This window comes from Protopterus annectens, chromosome 3.part0, assembly GCF_019279795.1.
Source record: "Protopterus annectens isolate FY-2018-M chromosome 3.part0, PAN1.0, whole genome shotgun sequence".
Classification (NCBI taxonomy): domain Eukaryota; kingdom Metazoa; phylum Chordata; order Ceratodontiformes; family Protopteridae; genus Protopterus; species Protopterus annectens.
In genome coordinates, this window is record NC_056731.1 from 1,608,728,026 (window position 1) to 1,608,748,099 (window position 20,074).

The 20,074-nt window shown below is 36.4% G+C and overlaps 1 protein-coding gene across 1 annotated transcript in view; it reads left to right on the top strand.

The window, feature by feature from the left end:
* RGS22 (regulator of G protein signaling 22) overlaps nt 1-20,074 on the top strand; it is a 971,253-nt gene that overhangs the window by 648,508 nt on the left and 302,671 nt on the right. The window contains exon 19 of the mRNA XM_044065939.1: nt 16,531-16,689. Within this exon, the coding sequence (XP_043921874.1) occupies nt 16,531-16,689 (159 nt within the window). The remainder of the gene's footprint in view (nt 1-16,530; nt 16,690-20,074) is intronic.

The following is a 20,074-nucleotide window of genomic DNA, read 5'->3' on the forward strand; positions in this document are numbered from 1 at the left end:
ACAGATTAAACCTATCCCCTAATGTTAACTATTTAATGTTTGCCATCGCTGAACACAATCCTGTTCAAACTCAGCGACAACTTTTTTCCCTTGAGCAAGTGTAACGTGCAACTTATTTCACTTCACTGCTGGGTACAATTCAACTAGTCCCCTAACCTCACTGCTTACTTCTTGAAAGTGCCGGCAATCAGCTATAGCTACTCTGGTACTCCCAGTGGTACCTCTCTTGGGTGGTTCATCATTTACCACTGCTCCCTTGAGTGCTTTTTTTGGCTCTTGTGCGTACTGAGTACTGCACCATACACGTGGCGGCTAAGCGAGGACACTTGAACTTCCTCTCATAACAATCTGCTGCTTCACTTTCCTACCTCATTATGGAGCTGTGAAGACATTTTAGAACCCTTTAAGTAGCATCAGGCTACTTAATTAGAACGCCGCTCTACCGAAGCCAGCTGTAAGCTTCCCTGCACCACTATTCATCCTTTGTCAAGCCTGTAATTAGCTCTCGAACTTGACAATGCCCCATTACTTTTAATCAGAAGAATAGCCCTATTATTCCATCTACATTTACGTTTCTGGCGTTCAAGCCGAGAAGTGGCCCTGTAACTACGGCTCTCTCATAGTGATCACCATAAGTAGCCCTTCTGACACCCGTATTGAGCATAGTACAAGACGCTTAATTGCTAATAATGAACGCAGAGTAAATGTAACTGCATTGATACTAACCATATATAGTCTTTGTCTATATCATGTGTAATTTGTATCCACACTAGCCTAAACCTGTGCTAACTTTGATTTTTCTCTCCCACCTTGTCTCCTTTTCTATTTAAGCTTTCCCTGCTCTTCCTGTGCCTCCAACACTAGACTACAGGAACCAAAGGACTCTCTCCAAACTACAGTGGAGTTTACCTTCAGCATTAGACTCCCAGCATCCCCATTCAAGGAAACTAGAAAAGTATGTTTGCTGTCTAACTACTGCCAGATAGCTTCTCCTCCGCTGTACCATTACTACAGGGCCTAAGCACGTTCAGAGTCTGGACAGCCAGCAGCCTCTACCCCCCTCTGTAATTTTCTAACACCCCCTTCTTTCTCTAGTGAGTTCACGCAACTCCCACCCCAGCTTTCACCCCTCTCCTAGCTTCACACAGCTGCCTCCCTCATAGAGCCACCTGTAATTATAGACCTGTCCACTAGGGGGCTCCCTTCTTCCCAGTCCTATCTGTACTCTTTAGCCTCCTGAGTCTTTTTTATTTACTTTATCTTTTCTGTTACCCCAGACCTATTTTTCTCTAGCTCCTCCAACTATACCCTGTACTCTTCTTTCTTTTTCTACCATCTCTAGGTTCTTTCTTCACTGTTCATATCTACTTAAGATTTAGAAAACTTACCTTCTGAAGCCTGCACTGCTGATTGTTTTTTTCTCCCACAGCTGCTTCTTACCTGTTTCTACCTGCTCCGTTCACCCTGCAGGCTCACTCTGCTCCCCTACCCTGCCCCTAATTCTCACCCGCCCCCAGTGCTCCTACCTTTATAGTACTATTGACCACACCCCCTATCTTACCTACCCAATCAGATAAGTACCTATCTTACACTCACTCCGCCCCTTCTACTGTACATCATACTCACTAATTAACTAACCAACTCCTGCCCTATTTACCTAAGCTCAAACTACTTCTCAGCTTCTAGAACTACAACCTTCCTTTCTCTTCCTTGTGCATCTCCCTAACTTTTAAAATGCAAAGAACATCTATCCCTCCTCAACTAAAACTTCTTATGTGTTTATCACTTTTTTCCTGTCTTGTTACTTCTTACCTCTTAACCTCTTATGAATACCCACTTCACTCTACCATTCCTTTTTCATCCAAACATACCTCTACACCTATATGTACTTTCTCTCCTACCTTCTCAAATGTCACTACTCAACTCAATTACCCACTAGGCAAATACCACAGACTTGCATATTTTAAGTTAAACAAACCAAAATCAAAGAAACTAACAGATAACTTTCACAAACCTCTCCTGCCAAGAGACCTCATATTCCTCCACTTACTGTTGGATGGAGATATTAATCCCAACCCTGGCCCACATCATACCAATTCCAACACCCACAAAAAACATGGCAAACCTACTTCTCTATCATCCACCAAACCTACCAACTCTCTCTCTATAGCCCATCAAAATATACAAAGTATTTGTAACAAAACTACTCAAGTTCATGCCCTTCTAGAAACATATCAATTTGATATTTTAAGCTTAACTGAAACATGGCTAAAGCCCTCCATTAAAGACAACAAAATTACCCCACCCGGATATAACATCATTAGAATTGATCACACTACAAAAAAGGGTGGAGGGGTTGCAATTCTCTATAAAGCACAAATCCAAATTAGTATTATAGATCAGACTCTTTGCCTTGATAATCATGCAGAAATACTCAGCTCTAAACTTCAAATCAACTCTACTAAGGCCATGAATATCATATGTGTTTACCTTCCCCAAGGAAATAACATTAACACACTCGAATGTATTCTAAGTTCACTCTACAACTACTTCCCTCAAGAAACACTACTCCTAGGCGATTTCAACATCGATTGGTATTCCTGTAATAGTAATAATCCTACCTCTCATATAAACCTCCATGGCCTTACCCAACTCATAAACAGTCCTACTAGAATAAATAAAACCAACAAAAATTATACCATCTTAGACTGGATTCTTACTAATACTCCTCAACAAACCTACCAATCAGGTACTCTCCCAGATAATCTAAGCGACCACTCACCTACTTATGTCATTAGGCATAAACCAACCTAATTTTACCTACCATATACAGAACACTACGTTCAAAAAAGCATTTTAACTCTGAAGATTTTCTAGCTGAATTATTACAATGTAATTGGTCCCCACTAAAATATCTCCCTCTTAATGAAGCGGTAGAAAACTTTAATTCAACATTCTTATTTATCCTTGACCATTATGCTCCTAATCGCACTATTAGAACCAAAGCTAAAGCAGCACCCTGGCTGACCAACAATACTAGGCAAAAAATCATCCTCAGAAACAAATCTTGGACCAAATGGCGTACCACGAAGAATCCAACTGACCACCAAAACTTCAGAGAAATTAGAAATAGTACAAAAAAGCCATCCTAATAGACAAAAAGAATTATTACCTTCAATTACAACAAACCTCCAAAAAGGAACCAAAAAAATTTTGGTCCAGTATTAATAATCTTTTATCCCCAGGCCAATCCATAACACCTAACCCTCAGGACCGTAACCCAGAGAACCCCATACAAACAGCCAATGACTTTAATTCCTTCTTCACTAATACTATTCAAACTCTTGCTAGTCACCTAACACCCGACACCTCCAAGCTACTCTCACCTACTTTAAATCTACCTCTTTCATTTCCCTTACAACCTGTATCTACCTCTTTTATCTTATCACTGCTCCAAAAACTAAAACCTACCACTCCTTCTGCAGATAAACTTCCTGCAGAATTCTTGCAAATAGGAGCCAAAGCCATTGCCTATCCCATCTCTATTCTGATAAATAGATCCATAAAGGAAGGACTTTTTCCCCTCTATCTGGAAGATATCACACGTCATCCCTCTACACAAAGGAGGTATGTCAAATGACTTCTCTAAGTTTTGTCCCATAGCACTCCTATCACCTATAGCTAAAATCATGGAAAAATGTATCCATAAGCAACTTCTTAATCACCTTCTGCACAACAACCTACTTGCTAACTGTCAGCATGGATTCAGACCTTCCCACAGTACTACCACAGCTCTACTCTCCTTTACCAACTCAATCAACTATAACCGTAATAATAATAATCTATCATCATCAGTCTTCATTGACTTATCTAAAGCTTTCAACATGGTTAACCATAAACTTCTTCTGCACATACTAAAATCTCTCTCACTTGACCTTCCTTCCTTAACTTGGTTCATATCTTACCTAGAAAACCGGCAACAGGCAGTTCTCTGGAAAAATGCACTATCCAATCTCCTCCCCATCTCTTTAGGTGTACCACAAGGCTCTGTCTTAGGCCCCCTTCTATTTTCCATTGTTATTAATGACCTCCAATCAGCTATCCCATATACCACCTGTATACAATATGCAGATGATTCTACTATTATCTGCACTGCTAAGTCTCAAACTGAACTACAGTTAATAACCCAAAAAGCTTTTACCACTGTTGAACAATGGTTCTCCGTTCATTGCCTACTACTCAACCCCAAGAAAACAAAACTGCTATTATTTTTACCATCCCATAGATTTACCCCACTAAACCTCACTCTTACTTCCACTGACAGTACTCTCATCTCACCAGTTTCAACTACTAAACTTTTAGGAATAACTATTGACAATAATCTCAACTTTGAGACTCACATCAACAACACAATAAATATAGTTAATAAAAAATTGGATCCCTTTACAGAATTAAACCCTTCCTCACACCTGAAGCAAGGACAACCTTAGCCAGATCTCACCTTATCTCTACTCTTCTATATGCTTCCCCCATATACACTAAGCTCTCCAAAAACAACCTCAAGAAACTTACAATATCTTACCATAACATTGCTCGATTTGCAGCAGGATCCCCATTTAGAACTCACCACTGCCTCAACCTAAGACAACTAGGTTGGCTTGAACTTCAGAACCAACTCATACTTCAACAGCTCTTAATAGCTCACAAGATCCTATACCAACCAATTAAAACACCTATACTCTCTAACCTCATTTCACCATACAATAATCTGAAACATCTATGCTGTTCCAATAAACTACTGATTAATTCAACCAAACCCAATAACTCTGCAGGTGACTGTCTCTTTTCCAATTCTGTTGTAAAAATGTGGAACAAATTACCCTCTGATATCTTAACTTTGTCTTCTCTCCCACGTTTTAAAAAACAGCTGAAAATTCATCTTAATAAACACTGGCTCTGCTCCTGCACCTACCCAGCTTAACTCTACTCCTACCTCTTTAACCTTTCTTTCCCTATAATTCCTGCATTTACCTTTGCCTATATCCTCGTAGCTCCCCCTTTATCAAATATTGTACACAGTCATATGTTTATTCTCTTTTGACAAAAAAAAAATAAATAAAAAATAAAAATCTTTTAAAATCATTTATTTATTTATTATACTTATGTTTTTGCTCTGATTATGTTTATGTAATACATGTATTAACTAGTCCTGATGTAAAATCCTTGTATTTGTATTGTCAATCTCTGTTTTTAGTATTTTATAACTCTTGGAGCTTTTCTCCCCGGGCCTCTACTGAAAATGGACACATATCCAGCTAGACTAGCCTGGTCAACAAATGTAAAATAAAATAAATAAATAAAATAAATCTTCCCTCCTTCTGTCCCCCTCACTCTTCAGTGTTTCCTGTTTAGGGTTGTGATTATGTTGCTTTTTAGTGACAGCAATCTCGATCTGGGGCTAGATAGGAGGAAGTGATGTAATATAGGTAGGGGAGGAGCTTGGAGCTCGGAGCTGATGCTTGAAAAGTTTTGCCGGCTCGGATCCGAATCGGATCCGTATACCCATATGTGCAGAAGAATGAAGTCTACTACTCAGATGGAACGTTATGGTAAGAACATAACTTCTTTTTTTATTCTATATAGGGAGCCCAATTTTCTATTTACGGTTTTTATTGTGTTATTTATATGATTGTCAAATGTAAGGTTATTGTCAAATTAAGACTGCTAATAGTTTGGTGGTAGAGTCTAGGGTTATAATGGTGCCATTATTTGATTTGATTGAAAAACTGATGGGGGGGACTTACTGTTAGGTGTGAAGAGTAAGAACTTGTTTTTTTTGGCATTCAAAAGGAGGCAATGGTTTAGAAACCATGCCTCAACTGGAAACATCTGCATATTGTATGCAGGTATTGATGAATACCGATAATAAAAGTGGACTGAGAATGGAGCCCTGAGGGACTCCAAGGGAGACTGGCCAGTGTGAAGATAGTTTGTTCTCCCAAAGGACTGCTTGTTGCCTATTATTAAGGTAGGACTTAAACCAGAGAACAGCCTTGGTGTCAAGAGCAAGGGATTCAAGAGTTTTTAGGAGTTGACCAGGTCAAAGGCTTTTGACAGATCAGTAAAGAGTGCTGATGAGAGGATGTTGTTATTAAGATAGGAGGGCTGTGGTGTTTCTATGAAATGGCCTGAAGCCATGTTGACAGTTAGCTAGTATATTATGTTGGGTTAGGTGGCGACAAAGGTGGAGGGGTGGTCTTCATGGACAGTATTTTGTATTCCAGTAAGATAATGGATATGCCTAATGATACCAATAGGTATGTTAGGGTATCCAAGAATGAGATTAACTTAGCATACCGTAAGATTGATTTGGTTTTACAGGACATGCTGAATGACAATTTTATAAACCAGGACACTTTTAAGTATCTCAGTGTGGACAGAGATACCCAAGGTACATAAAAGTGTGGAGGATCCACCCCTGAGACCCATTGTGGCATCCAATGGCTCTAAAACCCATCCGTTGGCCAAATTTTTGGATGTAAAATTAAAAGATATTTATGGTATACTTAAGGACTCCTTGGAATTTTTGAGAAGCATTAATAGCAACATGTATTCAGATTCCTTAATATTTGTAACCCTTGATATTCAGGCTTTATTTAATGTGATTCCACACTCTACAGGGTCAGAATGGTTCCAGGATGCCATTCACCAACATGGAAACTTGACCACAATACTTTTCTGGTTTATACAGAGTTGATGGATTTGGTATTGAAACACAACTTTATATTTTTTGAGGGTGAGTTGTTTAAACAGATCCAACATTGTGCTCATGGTTTGGGAAGAGAAGTTTGTGTTCCAGTCTGAATATGCACAATATTGGGTATATTACAAACGTTACCTGGATGATATTTGCATTTTTTGGAAAGGTAGTACGGAAATGTTAACAGAATTCATAGACTATCTAAACCATACCACTAATTTTTTGAAATTCACTTCCCATATTACACATGACTATATGAACTTTCTGGACGTCACTATTAAAAAAGACGTCCTAGGGCAGCAGTTTACATCTAATGTATATAGAAAGGAAACCTTTTCTAACTCTTACCTATATTTCACTAGTTCCCATACATTTAAACAGAAGAGAAGTATTATCAAGGGACAATTTGTTTTGGACTCTGAAAGTCAGAGAGTCAAAGAAATGTTTATATCTAGGAAGTATCCTAATTATTTAATTGATGAGGTTTTGGAGGAAGTAAAGAATGGGAGAAAGGATAGGTTTGTCCCTATTTTGGGAACAGGAGATACAAGTGTGATAGTACCAATAAATGTGCAGGGTACCACACAATAACCAGGGGTGACGTTACCAGGGATGAAATCAGGAAACCTTGGGGGTAACTATGTGATGTTTTATAATCAGAATACCTCTAGGGTTAAAAACATTATTACTCAACACTTACTCAACACTGGAGCAGGTTTAGGTGTTATTCAGAGTTGGACGTTTTGTTTACCAACACCCTAGGATTTACATATAAAAAAGGCAGGAACCTCAAGGATTTGCTGGAGCATAATGGTTCTATTGTTTCATGTAAGAAATTGGGAACCTACAAATGTGGGGCATCTGCCCAATGCCCATATATACTTAGACAGGATTCTGTATACATCCTGTCAAGAGACCATCAGATTCAGAGTAGTAGTTTTTCCAACTGTAATAGTGAAGGCTTGATTTATTTAGCCCTATGTAAAACCTGTGGTGCATTTTACATTGGAAAAACTACTATAAACTCAAAAGGAGGATTTATGAGCATTTATATGCTATTAGAGTCAAAGATATTAAAAATGCCTTGTTTAAACATACACTGACATGTTCCCAAGCAAAATGGGGCTTCTTTTTTGTAGAGAAGGTGCAATGTGATGTGAGGGGGGGCCCATGGGAAAATAGGATAGAGGTGAGAGAAATATTTTGGCAGTTGTTATTGGAAGCCAATAGATTCCCAGGGCTGAATGAATACATATCCATTGCCCCCATTTTAAAAATGAGAGCTGCAAAACTATAAAATAAGTATATATATTGTTTTGCAAGTTTCTTTTGTTGGTTTTTGATTCAAGTTTATTTATCTTTCCAACACATTGTGATGGATTTAGTATTTATATATTTATTTTAAAGTTCTTTTAAAAAATGTGCATGTTTTTATCTACTTTCATCTGTATTTGTGGCAAGTTGGTAGGTTGTCACAAATATTTTAGTTACAGGATTTAATTGGTGTCAATTAAACAATTGTTTTAACTACTAATTAGATTGGGAGGTATATAAGCAGGCACAGCCTTCATTCTTTCATTTTACATCTGAGGAAGTCTGGTGGACCAGCACTTTTGTATTGTGTATGTGATTAAACCTGCTGCTGCTTACACCTACAGGCTCGTGTTTTATTATTATCTTCTGCCTCTCTGGATGCCTGTTGTGGTTTTATTGGTTCCTGGTTCGCTATAGGCCTGTAGTTGGAATACTCAATGGAGTTTCTGCCTTTATGTAGAGGGATAATGTGACAGATGTTCCAGATATCTGGGATTGTTCCTTCATTTACGGTTCTGTTTATAAGGATGGATACAAGATAAGCAACTGCTGTGGCTGCTTTTTGCAGGTATTCAGATGGTATTTGGTCTGCAGAGGGGGTACGTGGCTTAAGTTTATGTATAAGTTTTTGGATGTATGAGGTAGCGATGGGTTGTATTTAGAATGTTGGGAAAGTATTAAGTAAAGAGTGTTTGGGGATTACAGTTGTTTGTGGATTAAATTGACAGTATCTACCTATACAGAGACAAACTAAACTGCTGGAAGTTAAATCTAACAAGATATTTTTTATATTCAAATAGAAAATGTTTCATTCATAAGCCATGAGAACAACACACTAATTTCATGTGAACACCAGAGATGAAAATGAGGAAACAATAACTTGCATTTTAATCTATTTCCTTTAGCATCACACCTCCTTTTTGAAAGTTGGAAATTTGCACTTAATTCCAACCAGTCCATTTATTTTCTGATCAAGATTGTGACAAAAATGGTGTACAAAGGTTATGTAAACGAGAAGGCACAAAGGTTAATAATATGTTGATTGCATCTCAAGCCTCTGGGGACCCTACATTTAAAACATTGTTTAGAGATTTTTCACACATGAATGCTTCTTTCACACAGGATGGACTTCTTTATGGCCGTAACATCTAATTACAGTTGTTTTACAAATTTTTACCAATCAACAATATTTAATAAATGTTTAAATATAAATAAGGCAAGCCTCCATGTGTAGCAAACTGTATACATTTATTTATATACTTTCTCAAACAGGTTGTCCAGGTGGGATGAGGATTATTTTTATTGGAAGCCCAAGATCACTTTTTTTAAAAGTTTGTAAATTGTTAACCAGGAAACCCACTGGAAAACCTGGCAGCTCTTCCAGTTAAGTGACTTGCTCAGATGCATAAAAAGAGCAAATTGAGGGTGAAGGAATCAAGCTGTGTACTCTGGGCTACAAAAAGTAGCTTGTTAACAGCTGAGTGTCTTAATCCTCTGTGCTAACTTCTAGACTGGCTAAGTAAGTTACTCAAGGTCATAAAGCAGGCAAATGGAACCCGAGGGATCTTTCACAATCATAAACTGATTATGAGAAGTAATCCACCTTAAATACATAAAGTAATTTATTTTGCCCTCTAAATCAGGCTGTGTAGTTGCCTGTCATCATCTCAGAACAAGAAAACAAGTGGAAAACATGTTGCTTACCTTGGATGTACATAGACAATATGGATGCAATAAAGACAATAGTTAAAAGAAAAACACAGAAATGACATTCTTACCATGTAATGCAACACTAAACGTGCCATATAGAAAAAGCATAAGTTAATAATTATCCCATTAATTTTACATCCTAGCTTTTCTGTTTGCTGTCAGTATTTGATTTTGCATTTTTTTCAACATTTTATTTTCTGTAAAAGTGGATGTTTTTCTGATGTTTTGTAACAGTATTTTTGCTGTGTATACAGTTTTAATTTGTGACAAGTCATTAAGTTGGGGAGGGAAGATTAGCATCACAGGCTCGAGTTTGATTTACAGTATTAAAAATTGTGAATGCAACACAAACCAACTCAGCCCCAGTAACACCTATTAGTGGGTGTATATCATATGTCCAAATGCTGAAATGTCTGAACGCCAAAACTTTGAACTGGAAAGTTCGAAGTCTAAAAACAACACAGCTGCGGAACATCGAATTCTTTCCCAGGGAAAGAATTTGGTGGGCCATTTCCGTGTCTTCACTATTTCCTCCACTGTGGTGTGATCTCGGAGTTGGTATATTTAAGTAGTGGTGATGTGGGTGCGAAGCCCCCCACATTATAAACAGTATGTAGTGTTTGTGTGTTTCCGTGTTTTGTACCGGAACAGCGATTTTTTTTCCCTGGGAAAAAAAATCACTGTTCTGAGTGTTTGGAGTTGTAAGTTTTCAAACTTTTGGGTTTGATATTTACATAGTCGAAGTTTTGACACTTTGATTATGTGATATAGACCCCCTATTAGTCACTGAAGTCAGATTTCTCACACTTGAATACTAAACTATGTTTTTAATATAGCACATAATTCAAGCATTCCTTAGAAAGCTGTATCAGAGATGGTGACTAATAAAAATCAAAGAAAGAAAATTAATAATGCTGATAGTCACAAGTAGGCAGTCACAGTACTATTTTTAAACATCTTTATTAAATTATCATTTAAGGAATGGGCACGGGTACATTAATAGAAAAGAAAACAAACTGTATTAACATTCGATTTACATACATTATACATTACAAATTTTCTTTCATTGTAACAACTGTCTTTCAGTCCAACATCACATAAGTCACTCAATTCCTGCCTTCTTTTGAACCTCATCCCTTTTCCCCTCCTGTGTGAACATTATTCTGCATGCATTATCCTGCAATTCCATTATTTCTATGGAAATTTGCTCCTTCCCTTTAATAAAGATCCTGCTTCTAGTTCTTTTATATATTTTACAATATTCAATACTTCAAATACAGTTGGTTTAGATTTTGGTTTCCATTTTCTAGTGATTACTGTTTTGGCAGCCAACAGAATTAAACTTAATAAAGCCTATTTCTAGGCAATTCAGATCCTGTATCCCAGCTCAAAAGAATCATTTCTTTAGTTATAGCCATTTGTTCCCCCAATATTTCTGACAGAGTAGTCTGTAGGAAATGTTTTAAATATGACAACTCATTACACTCCCAAAAAATATGCTCCCAGTTACCTCTCCCCCCCAACCCCCCATCACACCTCCAACATTTGCTATCTACCTGAGGAAAAATTATTTGAAATCTGCTTAGGTATAAAAATACCTGTGCAAACACTTCCAAGCAAAAATACTAAACCTTCCGGACTTCATTGCATACTTAGGAGTTATATATGTCCTCCCTTTCTTCCCTTGCAAACTGCTTTTCCACTCTGTCTTCCCAGTCTTTTCTAAATTATCTGATTCTTGTAGTTATCACTAAATATTTTATATGGCCTCATAATTATCTCCTTTTTAACAGATTTGACTAAAAGCTCTACCAGAACAGATCTTTCACTTAAGACTTCCCATCCTTTTTTGTTTGCCTATACTCTGATATCAATCCCTGAGAGGGAAAGCAGTCCCTTATCTGAAGTCCAAACTTTTTCTTGGCCTCACCCCACTCTGTCACCTTTCCCTTTTTATTTATTTTCTCCCAATACATTGGTTCCATTGCCAGTTTTCCCAAGTAAGTTCCAGCCCCCTATTGCCTATATCTGTACTCCTACTTGCAGTCATCCCTATTGGCAAAATCTCCATTTTCCACTTATGTGTTGGCTTAGTTCTTAGAATACTTTCTCAACTTTATGAATATAATATTCTGTGTGGTAGTTATTATTAACCTTAAAGGTCTGCAATCAAAATACCAAGTCTATCCTTATTTCTTGAACCACCCCACTTCATCATCATTCGTTTCTACTTTGAATTATAACCTTCTGCTTTAAGTAGGTCTAAAATATCCCTTCAAATCAGGTAATCTTAAGCCATCTTGTTCTATTGGAAGGATCAACTTATACCACTTAACTTTTAACCTCTTTTCCTCCAGATAAATTCCTTCCTTCTTTATTAATAATTGTCCACAACTTTTTCCCGGGCTGATACAAAGATGCCTGTCCTGTCCTGTACATAAATTTAAGGGACTAAGAACATTTTCACTGCTTGTATGCTACTATCCATATCCATAAACAAGAGCTTCTAGTTTGTCAATATTTGTACTATTTTCTGTTTATTCTCTTCCCAAATATCCTTAGCTGCCATAGCAGAAGCCGTTTTACTCCATACTCTGAAATACTTCCTCTTGCCTTGTCCCCACGAATATGGATATTTCTGAACTAAGTCATGTGTGGTTACATACTTTACTTCTGTAACCTTTGCTTTATGTTCATTAATTTTATATCATAAAAAGACTTGAAACTGTATGAAAATGTTCTACAAAACTGAGATATCCTTTTCTGGATTTATCAATTACGAAATAATATCATTTGCAAATAAAGAAAACTTTTCTTGATTACCATATCAATTATATCCTTGAATTTCTGAGTCTCTTATTTTCTTTGCCAAATGTCTCTAAATATAAAGCAAATAACAAAAAGGAAAAAGGACACAGGACACTCCTGCCTAGTTCTTCTGTTGAAATACAACTCATCGGAGAGGACCCTTCCCACTTTAATTCTTGTCTCCAATCCTTCATATGTCCTCCTATTTATATTAGGAAATTCAAATGCTTCCATTGCCCTACTCATAAAATCCTAGCTTCCTCTTTAAAATGCTTTCTCCCCATCATGACCCACCAAGAACAATGGTATTTTCTTATATTCTGCTACTCTCTGGATCATTTTTCTATTAATGTTGTCAAATGTTTGCCTTCCCTTCACGAAGCCAGATTGATCTATATCTATCAATTTTAGCAATGCTGTTGCCATTATTTTAGTTAGTATAGAAATAAATACTTTATAATAATGGTTTAAAATTGAAATATGTCCCTATGAAACTGAGTCTGAAGGATCTTTACCCTCTTTGGGTAATTCAGCCACTCTAGCTTCCTTCCAAGATGCTGTGGCTTCCCTTCCTTTAAAAATGTTATTCAACAAAATCTTCCAGATCTTTATCACTTTCTTTCCTCCTAACTTCCAAACTTCCATAAGAATAACATCAGTTATTGATTATACATCACCATTTTTCTCTCATCTCCTCCTATATTAACTATTAGTTGTTGAGCCTCATCTTCCTCTAATCTTGGCATAAAGTCTTCCATAAATATTACCATTTGTGCTCTTTCTTGGTTTCCACATTCCTCTGCTTTATACAGATTTTCATAACATTTCCAAATGTCTCTAATACCTCTATATGACCTCTGATTATTTTTCATGTCATAGACTCACTAAGTTTGGCAACAACCCTTTCTACTTTCCGTTACCTAAGTTGCTGTGCTAAGTTTTTTGCTCTGGAGTTGTTAACAAAAGCACTTACTTAGCAGCAGTATTTCTAGACTCATACATATTATCCAAATACTCACATATTATCCACCTTTAACATATCATAAGCCATGTCAACTTCACAAAGGATATTTGTGGCCTGTGTGAGCTTGGCCGAAGAAATCTTGTCATACAAATGTGTCCCTTATATTGTATTTTTACGACAAATGTGGTAATATCAGTAGACCCTACCTGCACATTATTCTAGAAAGGTTGCCACATCTGCATCATATTTCAAAACCTCCTTCTCCAAGACATGTAATGCTGTGGCACACAAGGCATAAAAGTCTTACAAATCCAAACAAATGCCAAGAATGAGCCCCACTGCAATAATGTTGATGCATTTATTTGCCTAATTGCGTGAATAAACGCAACAGAGTTATTGCACTGGGACAAGTTCTTGGCATTTACCTCCATATCTACCCAGATATTTATTTAATACTACATGCTAGATATGCATTCTAAATGCATCACAAGCATTGACAGGGCATTACTGCAAGGGATCCTGCCTTGTCTGTACATGATAGAGGATTAGGCTTCATTTTTTATAACATTACTACAAGAATTGTTTCCAAAGGGAGAAAGTACAATTGTGTGAAAGTATATACTGCAGTAGTATGTTCTTAAGGGAGAGACTCTTGCAGCAATATGGAAATCATCCTATCGCCTCATTCTGGATTTGGATCTGGGTTTGTATACGCTTAGTAGCCAGTCTGCTGTAATTTGTCCATAGTTACTGCACATTTATAGCGTTACATTTCTAATTTATTGCACTTTGCTTAACTTTTAAGTTCTAAATTTCTTCTAATAGGTGATTCAAAGAAGGCAAGTTTGCTTTTATAAAAGACATGTAGTAACAAATACCAGGAAAGTTGCAAGATGAGTTGAAGATGATACCCTTGCATAGGAGTGGCCTTTGATTGTTTAAACAACAGGGCAGATTACAAGTGGCACTGGAAATTTCATACCCACTTGTTATAATACTGCATTCAAGAGTTTGTTAATCAAAGAGCTGCTGTACTTTCTGTACCAGAAGAGTTTTGTAGTTATTATGCTAGATTTACATTTATGTAGAATCAAAATACTTTTCCAGTTTTCTTTATGGGGTGGCAATCAATGTATGCTGATCTGGGATAAAATGTTGAAAACTAAAAGTTAAAACTATCAACCTTTCTTATAATGTATTCTAATCCCAGGAATTTAGGATAGGCATTCTTTAACAACACTCTATCAATAGTGCTACCTGACTCTTTGTTTTTGGTATCCTGGCATCAATGAAGGAGTTTTGGCATCATTGCATAAATCTTTTTTGGATAAAGACTAGATTTAGCTTTTCAAACTTTTATGAGATTAGACCACAAAAGGTAGCCTTTAAACTTAAAGCTTTGAGGTGTATTGCAATCAGGTATATGCATATTGTGGTGCTATTTAACATGTTAATATGGACTTCTAATTCTGATATTTCTTTACTGTGTCTCATGAGTGTAACCAAAGTCACTGCTTGTGTCCCAGTCAAATTTTCTATTCTCTGAGTCAACTCAACTTTGAAATCAGATTTGGAAATCAAGTCTTAGCCTTTCTTCATCAACTAAGATTATGTAAAAGTAAAGGTTTCTTGAAAAGTTTCCCACTATTCTTTGTGAAATTGGATCACATGAAATGTATATTATAAACTGTATAAAAATATTTTAATATAATGACAATATGAGGGTACGGTTAAGTATGCCATGTCTTTCCTTAAGTCCTGTGTTAGATTAATTGGGTAATCAAAAACAAATAATGTAGATGTATTTCATGACTTGAACCCATTAGGAGGATTTGCTGAAATCTTGGGGCACAAACCATGGCTGATAAATGTATGCCTCTGCACTGAACTATTTACACAAAGGTGTATAGATTCAACCCTTTTCTACTATTTCACCCCTGCTTTTCATCATAGCCATTTTCTGTGCCAGCTTAAAATGGAATAACTGCCATTGTGCAGGCTGTTATGAAATTACTTAATGTATCCCAAGAGGTTGTGTCTCCTAACCACATATACTATGCAATAAACTTTCACCAGAGATAGATACTTATTGGAAAATGCTACAGTAACAGAATGTCTTACATTTAAAGTTTCTTATTCCAGACCATATTCTGAAAAATTCAAATATTCTGTATTTTGCTGTTAACATTCTAATCATTGTTTTACTCATTAAATTAGACCATATGAAACTTTATATTTTGTTAACTGGGTTGAAGCTTTTTTCTTGGATGCATGAAAGCACTGTTTGGTTAAGTTACTGGCTCAGATTCAGTCAGAAGCCAAATAGAGACTATGGGTATCAAACCCATTCATACAGAATGAAGCTTATTTGTAGCTCGTAACCTTATTTCTGTGTGCTAAAGTGTCATAGGCTCTGACTTAATGAAGAAAAGACAACCTTTATATAATCATAGGTCAATGAGAAAAAAAGAAAGAAAGATTAAAATTATTTTTTAGAAATCTGACTTCAAAGTGGACTTGCTACAGTGATATTTTAAACAATTGAATTAGAAAGGTATAGTTCTTGATTTGACTCATAAAGAGGATTTGATGAAAACTGAGGGCAAATACAATGAGAGATAAATGTATAACCTCCATTAGAAATCCTTAAATTCAGTAATTTTATCTTTTACTCCTTGCTTTATATTATAACTATTTTTTATGCCGCCTTAGCAACTGATATGCAGACATTTTACAAGACATCATGAAAATACATAATATTACCACAGCAAGTAACTTCTCCCAACTCAATATACCATGCAATAAACATTCATCATGCAAAGATACTTGGCAAAAAAGTACTAGAGAGAGATTCTTAGTCTGTATGTTTCTTATTTAAACATATAATCTTTGGAATGTCGTCATCCTAAAGTTTGTAATGATTTGCTGTCACCATTCAACTGCCTTTTCTTTTCTTTATTTTTTGTGTGTACAGGTGATACATTTAGGTGGAGGCTGGGGGAAGATTCTTCAGAGTGTTTTGCCTTCTCCTCTTGTGATTGAAGTGCAGAAGTATGTCAAACATAGGCTTGAAAAGAAATGGCTACCCCTCTTCCTTGCCACCCCAGAATTTATGGAAAGACAAAAGAAGCAGGTTTGAAATTATCACCACACAATGATATATGTCAAAATGTATAGCTTTATGAATGGACACATTTTAATTTTCACACAGTTGCACTGTTTTTTTTTAATAACTTGCAGATAATGAATTTGTAGGTTTATAGATTTTTAGTTCATTCTTATTGATTAGAACAATTAATATACATTTTTTTATAAAAACAACTTATGACTGTTTTCTGCTTTACTGAGATCTGATAACATTTGTGAAGTACTTAGGAGCTAAGTGAATTACTTAATTAGTGAAGCTATATACTTCAGGAATTCTGGCTTGGCAAAAGTAGTGAAGATTATAGTGTAAGTGACTTTTTTTAAGAGAACGAATGAAGTGATTACATTATGAGTGAAGGATGATGAACTTATTGATGTTGACAGCAGCTCAGGTATGACCTTAGACAAACTGGTACCCTACATGAAAATGTTCCATGTCGCCCTCCAACTGCCTACCCCATCTTGGCGTACTCACACTATGCAGATTATTGTTTCTTCTTTTTTTTTCCTCAGTTTGTCTTACTCTTCATTTTTTCCTGCAGTTGTGTATTTATTCATTCATTCATCCAATCCTTAGAAGGGCCTAAGCAAGACTCTACTGTAATAGTTATGGAGAAAACAAATTCATTAAATTGGGGGTCTGAGGGCTGCAAGGCTTCCAGAAGCCATGGGAGTTCTAGATGTTCTGAGGTGCATTTTATTTTTTTAACAACTTTTTCATTCAATGATTGCCTGAACAAAAACATGATCAAATAAATACATTTAGTTATACTCTTTAATTTGGTCTGTTCCTGCATCCTTTCAGTACATGATAACTGACCAAGACTACACTGTAATAACTGCAGTGGAAATAGTTGTATTAAGCTGGAGATATGGGGGCCACTATGTGCCCCTGAAGCCATGACGTTTCTAGATGCTCTGAGGTGCATTTTAGAGTTTTTAGACAATTTGTACCATGATTGCCTGAAAAAAAAAAACATGATCAAAGAAATAAATTATATATTATAAATATAGTCTTAGTCTTCAACTTTGTTTTTTCCTGCATCCTTTCAGCACATCCTACCTGACCAAGATTACATTGTAATAACCTCACTGGAAATAATTATATCAATCCTGAGGGAAGTCCTGAGGTTTATAGATGTGCTGAGATGCATTTGAGAGTGTTTTTTAAAACAATCTTTTAATCCAACGATGGCCTGAATGAAAACCATGATTAAGGAAAGAACGTCAGTCTTACTCTTCACCTTTGTTTTTTCATGCATCCTTTCTACACCCTAGCTGAACAAGACTACACTTTAATAACTAAATTAAGTTGGTGGGGGTCTAGGGTCTGCAAGGTATAGAGAAACCATTGTTTACTGTTGCTGTGCGGTGCATTTTAGAGCTTGTTTTCTAACATTTTAATCCAGTGATGGTCTGAACAAAAGACATGCGTACGGAAAAGAAATTTGATCTTAGTTTTTTTTTCATTTCAAGGAAGAAATAAATTGTATCCAAATTTTAATGCTCAAGGCTAACCAAACAGCAATTCATGGTAAACTGAGAAGACAAATGCTTGTGAGGATACATCTATCATATCTGGGAATAGTACCTGCCCCCTTCCTCGCACTGCAAAATAGGTAGCCTGTACCTGTGTACTCCCCTTTAGTATTAAATTGAGATTTAAATTAAGACACAAATAAAGTATTGCATGATAACCCTAGGAACCAATCAGAGGAGGTTAGAAAAGATTGGAAAGAAATATTGGATAAGCAATTTACAAGGGAACAATGGGAGGACATATGTATGGCTCCTAAGTTTGTAACAAAGTCTATAGGATTTGGGATTTTTGCTTGGAAGTGTTTGTATAGGTATTTTATACTCCAAACAGACTCCAAATAATTTTTCCTGAGATAGAGGTGTCATAGGAAAGAACGCAGCAACTGCAAACATGATTTGGGAGTGTAATGAGTTGGCAGACTTCAGAAATTCTTTTCCAAGTAATCTGTCAGAAATATTGGGTGAGGAAATGGGTTTAACTAAGGAAGTGATCCTTTTGAGCTGGGACACAATTCCTGCTTTTTTTTGAACAAGAAACATCTTTATTAAACCATCACTTACTAACAACATAGGTAGTCATACATTTATGTAAATGAAAACAAACCATGTCACCGACACAATACTAGTAGCTAGCATTTTACATCACAAACCATACTGATACACTCCCAGTTGCAAACATTATACATCACTTATAATCTACCCAATCATTTTCAGTCAGTCATTACATTGGTCATTTAAGTCCTGCCTTCTTTTAATCCTCTTTCCTCCCCTGTATGTAGTGTTCCCACAATTTCCATTTGTCCTATGTAGTTTGCTCCTACCCTTTTCTAAAGATCACAATTTTAATTGCTTTATCTCTGTTACTATATTCACTACTTCCAGTATAGCTGGTTTAGATTTTGATTTCCATTTTCTAGTAATTGCTTTTTTGGCAGCCACCATAATTAGACACTGCAAGGCCTTACCATGTCTAGGCAATTCATATTCTGTATCATAGCTCAGAAAAATCATCTCCCTCGTCAGACCAATCTGCCCACCCAGCATCTCTGATAGTGCCTCCTGCAGGGAATCCTTAAAGTCCACCAACTCACCTCAGTCCCAGAAAACGTTCCCAATTGCCTCTTTCTTCCACTTCACACCTCCAACACTTACTGTCTGACTGAGGAAAAATTATCTGGATTTCTGATGGCTATATAATATTTCACCTCTGCAGTCCACACAAATAAGTTGCCACACATTACAGTAGTCCACTCCAAGTTGCTCCGCACAAATCACAAAGCCAGAGAAATATTGCCAGAAATGTCTGGATGATCACTGCAAGCATCATTGCAAAAATAGTAAAGACACTTATCTTATTGCAACATTCCTCTCAACTGTTCATACAAAACACAAAGCCAGAAATATTGCTCAGAATATCTGGTTGATCTCAGCCAGCATTGTTGTAAAAATAGTAATAACACTTGTCTTGCTGCACCGGTATATGTGTATGTGTGCATCTCAACTTTCCACACAAATCACAAAACCAAAAATATTTGGTTGTTCATTATCGGCACTATCATAAAAATGGTAATAACATTTATCTCACAAATGCAGTGCCATTACTCTCATCTCTGTCCAAAATTATGCATAATATCCCTGAATTTGTCTTAAAGTTTTGACCTATGCCCCTCATAATTTTTTTTCTGGTAAATTGTTTCCCATTGTGGTCAGTTTGCAAAGCTATGAATTGGCGAGTCATACTTCTTCTTGTAAAAAAAAAAAAAAACAAAACAAAAAACTCCTTCAAGCAACTTCCGTGCTACATTTGAACATTGCAAAGTCTGTACTGCATC